General features: G+C 36.3%; 1 protein-coding gene across 1 annotated transcript in view; it reads left to right on the forward strand.

Annotated features, from left to right (window-relative positions):
- The window catches only part of LOC149829645 (exocyst complex component EXO84B-like), a 28609-nt gene extending 27055 nt beyond the window's left edge, over nt 1-1554 (forward strand). Inside the window, exons 4-5 of the mRNA XM_090015217.1 lie at nt 185-694; nt 1495-1554. Of these exons, the coding sequence (XP_089871343.1) occupies nt 185-694; nt 1495-1554 (570 nt within the window). The remainder of the gene's footprint in view (nt 1-184; nt 695-1494) is intronic.
- The last annotated feature ends 8975 nt before the right edge of the window (nt 1555-10529 follow it).

The raw sequence follows: 10529 nt of genomic DNA on the forward strand, positions 1-10529 counted from the left end.
CTGAAACATATTGCTTAGAAATATTTGTGTTAAAATGACTGCTTGTGTTTACACTCAAACACCTTCTGTGTTTACGAGCATTCATGAATCTATAACTATGCCTCTTCTTTTAGTCTTTTGTATGTAGCAGCTATCCATGGTATTCTTGTCTATGCATTCTTGACCTTTTATTGTGTTCCTGCAGGATTTCTTTGAAGACGTGGCTCCACTGCTCAGCATGCAGTTAAACAATACAACATTAGAAGGGCTTTTTCAAGTATTTGAGTCATATGTGAACTTGCTAATAAATGCTTTGCCTGGATCCATAGAAGATGATGGAGAAGGATCTGGGAATAAAATCGTTAGAATGGCTGATACTGAGTCCCAACAAATAGCTTTATTAGCCAATGCTTCACTATTAGCTGATGAACTCCTTCCACGTGCTGCCATGAAGCTTGCTCCATCTTATCAGGCAAGTGCTAAGGATGATACACGGAGGAGAGCTTCTGAAAGGCAGAGCCGGCTTCCTGAACAGAGAGAATGGAAAAAGCGGCTGCAACGTTCTGTAGACAGATTGCGTGACAGTTTCTGTAGACAACATGCTCTTGATCTTATTTTCACAGAAGATGGCGACACTCATTTGAGTGCTGAACTGTATATCAGCTTGGATGGATATGTAGATGAGCCTGATTGGTCTCCATCTCCAATCTTTCAGGTAATTCTCAAATTCACATAGCTTCTGTAAATCTCCCTGCAACAGAACGTATAATGCATTTATTTTTTTCTTTTGAAAGTATGGAAAACATTTCATTAATATCTCATAAGAAACAGTCTACAAAGCAGAAGTCGGCAAGGAGTCGACTTTTAGATCATTTTACAGGTTCGGAAAAGATTTGTAGATTGGGTGAAGCCATTGTATAATTCATTAATTAATGCTCTTGATCATTCAGAATATGAAGAGTTAATTTCTTAGTATCTTGGTTACTTTTCTCCTTAAAGATCCATCTCATCAAAGATACACATGTTGAAGACAAAGCAGGCATTATGCAATCTACAGATCTCCTTTTCTTTGAATGATTTGAGAAGGTAAATTGCAGTAGTTTTACATTTTCTTTGGTTTTTTCTTTTTGAGGATACATGATGATGTAATATTTTTAGGATAAGGAGTGGCCAAAAATGTCAACTTTTCAGATGCCACATCTCTTTAACATTTTATGTAACATTTAAGACTGGAAGAGTGACAACAAGAAGGCAAAAAAGTTACACAAACCTATATGACAAGAAGAATCTGCATTCTGCAACCATGAAAAGAACCCCCTATTCTTGGACATCTGATGAAAATAAGCATCACTGTATCAGTTTCTCTGATTGCATAGCACGACATTGAAGAATGCCCATTATGTAATTTGTTTGTTTAATCATTTGCAGTATCATTTTTTATGCTTGGATTGTATCTATTTATTTCCATTCTAGTTATAATTTGCATAATCGTATCACCTTATACGCTGATAACAGTGCTCTATCCGTGTTTGTGGTGTATGTGGGGGAACCACATCAGAGGTCAATGGTTTTTGAAGAAGTTTTTTTATTCTTTCTCATGGAGTTTCTTGGATGATGCCCATAACCAAGTTAGGATGCTAGACCAGTTGACTAATGAATCAAGACCCTCACAAAATGTCCGGCTCTGTCGTGGTTGGGACCTTAGATTTCCACAAGATATCCTCCACAATTTTAGATGTTTAACGCATAAATTCATGGTTTCAAAAAAATTGTCTTCATATGCAGCTAAATTACACTATTTGGCCATATGCTGGAAATCACAATGAGGCTTATTCAACTCTAATCAAAACATTTATAAATTTTGGATGAGTTGTAGTTTCACAACCCAAAACTTTACTGGTATGAAAATAGATACATATAGAAAAGTCAGAGAATTGGAAAGAATGAACCTAGCCTAACTCTTATTCTTTTCTCTGATGTTTGAACAAAATGCCAACATATCTAACATCTACTGCTTGAACCTTTTTACATTCCTTTTAGAAACTGCTGCTTTGGACTTTCTTTGATTCAGATCCCTTTCTCTGATAAGTTGTGTAAGGTGATCTGAGAGAAACCTTTGCTTTTACCATAGCTTTAAAGTCCAATGACTCTTGATTTGACCCGACATTGGTTGGTCCTTGACTTGGCCAAGTCATGACAATTTCATATTTTATATAAAATATGTAAACATATGTATATAGCATGATTGATATATATTGTATTACTAATATATCATATGCATAAATGTATATGAAGTAATAATGTAATATTTTTATATGTTTATTACATATTATATTATATATATGTAATAATACTATATAATATATATATACACATTATATATATATATATAGAGAGAGAGAGAGAGATTACATTCTATATATAAATTATATGTATTGTACATGACACATAATATACATGTATGTGTTCAAGGATACACACACACATATATCTGTGGTTGTGTGGGTGGGGGGTTAATGTTTGCTACTCTCATGGGTAACCCCTAGTAAAAAACTGTAGTAATTTTTAATTTTTAATATTTTTTACACATCTAACCCTCCAGATCTGTCACACGGACTCGGCTAGGGAGGCGCTGCACCCGAGTCGACACGCCACGACACGGGTGTGGCTTCGGACACGGCTCGGACTCGGTCAACGCCGAATTGGACTCGATCAAAGAGTCGAGGCCGAGTCCGTCCTTGTTTTGGACTCGGTCAACGTTGACCGAGTCCAAAAATGTCTATTTGTATGGTGAAAAAACTATTTTTTTTTTTTTTTTATATTTTGTATTTAAAAAAATATATAAAAAAGACTGTATATATATATAAGACATTCGGATCATTGCATCATTTTCATATGCATTCATAATTTTTATAAACAATAAGTTAAATCACATTTGAGCATTCCAACGTGAAACACACGCACATACCTTATAAGTAATTTAGTTAGATATTCATGATGAATCATGATACATATGTGTGATATATTTACTCAGACAATCATTTGCAATGAAACTATTAGGCATAATGTATCATTCACCTAATAAGTAAAAACTAGTCATTTGTAGGCGTGATGTGTCATTCGCACATACGCTAACATAAGCGTCACAATCATAACTTCATATTAAGATCTAAAATCAATAAGGATCTGATTATCATATCTGAGTTCAATATATAATCATGCTATAATAGAAAAGCCAAATCTATAGATTCATAATTGACTATCTCAATCAACTCAGAAGATCATCACAATTCATCATAACATTTCATTTATTCATAATAAAGATTTACAAAATCTACGCCGGATTACCTGGTCTGGGAAATGCACAACCTCACAAGGAGTTACCGCCCTAGACGGATGGTCTGCTTGGTCTTGGACAATACACTTCCTCACAGGAATATACCGTCTTCGCGGGCTACCCGCTCTTGAACAATGCACTTCCTCATAGAGACTTACTGCTCTAGCCGGATCACCTGATCTGGTCATGCACACCCTCACAGAGAATCCTTTGGGAACAGTTCCTCAACGGGTACCATATTCAGTGAAAACTATTGTGATACACGCATCAATACAATTGACCACTCTCAGGGTCGATAGCCATCAACACAGGCATAAGCATGTATATAATCAAAGCATCACACCATACATCACTTCATATGACATTAAAATTATAAAATCACACATTTAACCAATAAGGCTTCATGAACCAAAGTTTACTATTGAACTTAAACATTTATCGCATGCATTCATAATTTCATTTCACGTGGCATTTAAATCATATCATACATAAGCATATTATTCTACGCATCATATCATCGCCACAAAGAACATTTCCCTTCGTAAATTGAACCTCAAAGCATGTGTAATCAAAACATGAGTTCTATGATGCATACGTGAACATGCACATTTCATAACACGAAGCAACTAAACCTCAATATACATAACTCCTACGTAGTTCGAGATTTGTACACACGATAAAAGTCATATGCATTTTTCACCACATGAATCGATATATCACCTTAGATATAATTGTGTAAGGGTTAGTCAAAATCTCATTGACCATCCTACCGTACATCATACGCATATATTTCTCAAGCAAACAAGACATACAAGTTCAAAACAATTTATAACATTCGCATGCTTTCTTCTATACAAGAATAAATGAGTCCATCATATGATAAAACAATATATATAACATTCACAGTATGCATCGAACACGACTTATACATATTCATAGTAGTTATATGTGCACCATGTATCAAATTCATACAAACACACAAAGCAACATAGTATGCGCAAACCAAAGTATGATGACACACATTGCGTACATATTATACATTCATAAGTGCACAAGCATTCAAACCCACACACAGGTGTACCTACAACAAACACACTCCATATTCCGCTAACTACAATAATGACAAGCATGATCTCCGAACTACAATCACAAGAGTCCTAAATATTCACAACTAAGTGAAGTCTGTGAGCATAACTTGTATTTGTAATTCATTTAGATATTCAGTGCAACATACACAATTAGTGCCTTAACATGCTCTCTATAAGTTCAGTTAAGGTATCTTACCTTAATAATGTGAAGAACAATGAATCAAAACTCAAAAGACCGAGGAGTTTCGAAGTCTGCAAAGACCGCTACCCAAGCAATACAACGAACCCTTCTTGTGCGATCGCATATGCCAAAAACTCAAAAAATGCCAATTATAACAAGATTAACCAAAAATAGCAAATTACCCAATAAATCATTACCAAGAGCCAAATAACACACAAATACACTCCAATAATTTACCAACTCTATCAAAAATATATTTAAATATAATATATATATATAAATAGTGACTTATAGCCCAAAATAGTTCTATAAATGCAAATTATACCTTGATTGGCTTCAATGAATAAATGAATATGTAATAAATAAATAAATGAAATAAAAAAGCCAGAAACACATTTCTAATTTGGAGATAAAAAAATAAGTTATTTATTTATTAATAATCCTTAAAAATTACGGGTTTTGAAGGGGTATGAGTTGGGGTCGTTACAGGTTTGGTATCAGAGCCACCACAAAGACTTACGCTTTTATCATATTTTTAGTGTTAAATTTTTTATTTTTGGTATGTGAGCTCTGTCCGGAAGCATCAGCAAGTCGTGCCTCGTACTCCAGAGCAGTCTTCTTCACTGGTAAGGCTATTTAATATTTTTATTCAAAGCATGTGAACTCTGTATGATTGATTGCAATCATAGTTTAAATTTTCATTTGGTGTGAATTTAAAAGTCTTAGTGTGAATGGTTTTTATCATGAAATCTCTCTACTTCTGCCAATTGGCGGGAGCACCAGTGGAAGACGAAGCACCCCTGCGTGAATACATCTACGTAAGAGGGAAAATACGTGTCCAGGAACTCCTTCTGGAATACCTCCCAGGGAATCACGTCCATATCGGCTAACTTCACCCTTCGCAGGGTGTCCTACCACTTTTTGGCATCGCCCTTCAGACGGTACGTGCCAGAAGGTGTTTTCCTGTCCTCGGGGACATGTATGACATCAAACGCTCTCTCAATCTTCTCGACCCAGCTCTCGGCTGCCTCTGGGTCGGCCTTGCCTGCAAAAGTTGGCGGGTCTAACTTGAAGAACCTTTCGAAGGAAACACCGCCCACATTCGAAACAACGTCAACAGGAGGGTCACAGGCAGTTGCCTGCACAGCCTGCGCCGTTTTCATGGCCTATGCCGCCTGCAGTGCCTGAGCCGTCTGCGTTGCCTGAGCCGTCATGGTCTCGGTCAGGGTGTGAATGACTTTCATCATGAAATCTCTCTGCTCCTGCCAATTGGCGGGAGCACCAGTGGAAGACGAAGCACCCTTGCGTAAATACAACATCTGCTACACACATATTTATCGCACAAAGTTAGACCCTTACCGATCCTATCCCCTTGGGGTTGATCACGAACAATTCATACAATCACACTAAGACTTTTAAATTCACACCAAATGAAAATTTAAACTATGATTGCAACAAATCATACAAAGTTCACATGCTTTGAATAAAAATATTAAATAGCCTTACCAGTGAAGAAGACTGCTCTGGAGTAAGAGGCACGACTTGCTGATGCTTCCGGACAGGGCTCACATACCAAAAATAAAAAATTTAACACTAAAAAGATGATTAAAGTGTAAGTCTTTGTGGTAGCTCTGATACCAAACCTGGAACGACCCCAACTCATACCCCTTGAAAATACCATTTTTTTTTTAAGTTGCGAAAATATTCCCAAAGATCCAGGGCATTTACAGTTCTATTCACAATTGGATAACCACACACCACAGTAGAGCTTACACTTATCATCTATACCAAACCAAACCACATTATTCATTTATTTGAAAGAAAGAATGTTTAAGTAATAATTGTAAAAGACATATCAGAGTTATTTAAACGACATAAAAGTAAATAATAAAAAAAAAACTGAGCCACGCTGTCCCTCTGTGAACCGTCTAGCAAGAATGTAATACTCGTAACTCTCCCAAGAGCCAGTCACTTCACTGATCGCCTGCGGCTGCGAAAAACCATAGAAGTAGGGTGTCAAAACCGAAATCCTGAGCAGAGGTTCCTCTAATGAAACAAATGAGCTAAAAAACATAGATAAGATTTCATGCAAAAATTTAGAAGAACGCAATTATGATAATTTCATAATTCAATTAAGCATTTATGCAACAATGAGCATTTATTAAGCATGAGGGAACATTTAAGCAATAACAATGATCACAATTTAAGTAAGACATTTAACAGACATTAGAGATTAAACATCATGCACCAACCAACATGTAACAATTAAGGGAACAGATAACATATGCATGACAGGAATATACATGATTTACGTGCAATGCTTGAACACATCATTATATTTCATTAAAGTTTTATTTTTTCATATGCATGCCCTATTAAATGCATATAATTTAAGTTTCTTTTTTTAATTACCATTGCCCGCGGGTACACCAAACGAGTAAAATCTCCGATGTCAAGTTAGGTTCTCAGGGTAGCTTTGGTTCCAAACTTAGCCCTCAACCGAAACAACCTTCGAAACATTAGACCACCTATCTAATGTCGAGAACACCCCACAACCACAAGTGTCATTTCGTTGGTATACCAAAACAACAACTGTGCACACCATTCCCAGGTAAAGTGGCAAACTCTCCCTAAAACTGAGGCCAGGAGAAAAAACCTCAATATCGGGTTCAGGAGACAAAAGTAAAGCCCACGGAGTTTTTGTATCCTCACAGTCTCTCCAAGACCGAATCTCTAAGATCTCCATTATCCAGATGGGAGATCCCAGAACGTATATTACACAGTTGTTAATTATTATTATTTTATTAAGAGCCAATTATTGAGTTTTACAATTCAACATACAAAAACAAAGGCAAAAACTCGCATCTACCCTTGCAAGAACCATCACGGGACTCCCGCCCGTGGAAAACACAGAGAACAGTGCAATTCAGAGTAAAATATTTATGTGATTTTTGTGATGCATTCAAAATTAATAACGGAGCAACCCACAGCCCGAGGCCACCCAATCCTAGATCATTCATTTCAATCATCTATGCACCATATGCAAAAACCATAACAATGTGCAATATACGCAATGATATTAACACAATTCCACATGCACGATCTTTCATACAAATTTATGAATGTGCATGATCTTCCATGCTCATATGCATGTGTTCACCATCCCAGGTGCAAGTACTTCCTTTCACATTTATATGACAGATCTTTTAATATCAAAATTGCCAATTATCAAGCTAAGCACATAGTTGGGTTGAGCACATACTGTGGTATTCTTACATTGTAGAAACTGCACAAATTCATATATGTGTTAAGATGCAGAAAATGCACAGATTCAGAGTTTTGACATGGACCTTAACAAATAAAAATGTAATTTCTATCATGGATCCTCACAGAAATTTAATTTCTATTAACAAACTTATTACCTATGATCATTCAGCCATTGTATTTAACAATTCAGAAAGTATGCAGCTTAATCGACACATATTAACATTGAACTAACACCCTGTATATCCTGGACATGTTTATACACTGTCATGTGAAAGCCCAAAATTTCTTTGCGTATGCTATGGCTTGAGTGTGAACATTTCAGAACATAGGGTAGTATAACCGTGGAATCATACTCCGAACATGGAATAGTTTTAGTATTCAACTATCAAAATCAGCGATCTTTTAACAGGGAATAATTCAAAATATACTTGACGCCTTTTGTTCAGCCACTCTAAGGTAAAAAATCAAGAAACTATTATTAGATAGTAAAAATGTGTGGTATAGTATGGATGTAGTATCCCGCATTGGATTGCCACTAGCCCATGAACCATTCAGCAGGAAACTAGATAGGTAGTAGATACTGTAACCCCGCTTCAGTCGATCTAATGGGTGTCCCAATGTATTTAGGTGGAACCACACATGACTGCTCTCATGGCGGAGTTTGATATATTACCGATAGTACAAGCTACAAAAGTTGAACATTACAGTGGCAATACAAATTAAGCAACATATGTTCAAAGATCAAAAGATGCAGTCCCAGTTGAAAAAGATGAATTTTATCAATGGATAACAAGAAACAAGGATTTCCCAAGTCTAAGATATGTAACTAAACTGTTTTATTTCCCTATACATGATCAACAAGCTCAAGTTTAGACAGCAAGCTGGAAATTTCAAAACCATGAGACCTCTAGTTGCTATCTCGAACATCAAACACTATTATAACGAGAAAGTCGTGTGAGGGTTCCTAAGCATGATTGATGGTGGAAAAGCAATAAATAAAGCATATTCAAAAGTATACATTAATGAAGTACTGCTGTTGCAGGTAGAAACACACTGGCTTTAAAAATATAGAATCTTGTCAAGCTTCAGTTTGAGAAAAAACCATCAAACTTATACAAAATTTGAAGTTTGTTGTATCATATAAATACAACAGTATAATTCTAGAACCATCTATGAGATTAAAAATACTAGATGAGGTTATATAGTTTAGTCTATATGTATATTAATGCCCACAGTTTAGGTTATATATAAAAAAACCACCACCACAACAACAACAACAACAACAACAACAACAACTACGCCTTCATCCCAAAACAATTGAGGTCAGCGATATGAACCAAAAAAGAAAATCATTCTGGGTCTTCCACATGAATCCTTCTCCTCCAATCATTTCTATCCTATGCCATGTCCTTGGTGAGGTTCAAAGCATTCATATCCTTTCCTACCACCTCCATCCATGTCTTCCTAGGCCTACCCCGACCTCTTTTAACTAATATATTTTCCCATTTCTCCATCCTTCTAACTGGAGCATCATTAGGCCTTCGCCGAATATGTCCAAACCACCGTAAACGAGTCTCTCTCATCTTATTTTCAATGGGTGCAACACCTACCTTCTTACGTGTCTCCTCGTTCCGAATCTTATCTTTTATTGTATTTCCACACATCCATCTCTGCATACGCATCTCAGCTACACTCATTTTTTGAATATGATGTCTCTTGGCAGCCCAACATTCCGTACCATATAGTAAAGCGGGCCTAATAGTCGTCCTATAAAACTTTCCCTTCAACCGCAATGACATTCTACGATCGCACAACACTCCAGTTGCACTTTTCCATTTCATTCACCCAATCTTTATCCTATGATTTACATCTCCATCAATTTCTCCATACTTTTGAATGATAGATCCCAAATATTTGAAACAATCATCCACCGATATTTCTTGCTCACCAAGCTTTACTACACTCCCATCATTACTTCGTTGCTTACTAAACCGACATTCCATGTATTCTGTCTTACTCTTACTCAACTTAAAACCTCTTGCTTCCAATGTCTGTCTCCATAATTCTAACTTAGCATTAACCCCAACTCTAGACTCATCAATCAAAACAATATTATCAGCAAACAACATACACCACGACACATTTTCTTGAATTGATCTCTTTAGCTTATCCATCACTATAACAAATAGGAGAGGGCTTAGAGCAGATCCTTGATGTAACCCTACCGTTATAGGAAAATTGGTTGTCACCCCTCCACAAGTGCAGACATTGGTTACTACTCCTTCATACATATCCTTAATTATACTAATGTACTTGAGAGAAACACCTTTCTTCATCATTGTCCACCAGAGATCGTCCCTAGGTACTCTATCGTATGCCTTCTCCAAATCAATAAAAACCATATGCAAATCTTTTTTCCTCTCTCTATTTCTCTCAATAAGTTGTCTAAGAAGATGCATAGCTTCTATAGTTGATCTTCCACCATAGGGATATGACCCCATTTAAAACAAAATTCCATAACTACATCTAATTAAACCTCTTTTGGTGTCGTTTCACACATAAGAGCACGAATATGCATAAAAATTTTTATAGTTTCAATACCGATCTCCCCAAAACCGATATGTGTTAAATGAGAAAACAAAAACTTTGTACATGGCACGCTTGTTGAACCCAGATT

The sequence above is a fragment of the Nuphar pumila genome, chromosome 8 (genome assembly GCF_984573655.1).
Source record: "Nuphar pumila chromosome 8, dmNupPumi1.hap1.1, whole genome shotgun sequence".
In the NCBI taxonomy this organism is placed as follows: domain Eukaryota; kingdom Viridiplantae; phylum Streptophyta; class Magnoliopsida; order Nymphaeales; family Nymphaeaceae; genus Nuphar; species Nuphar pumila.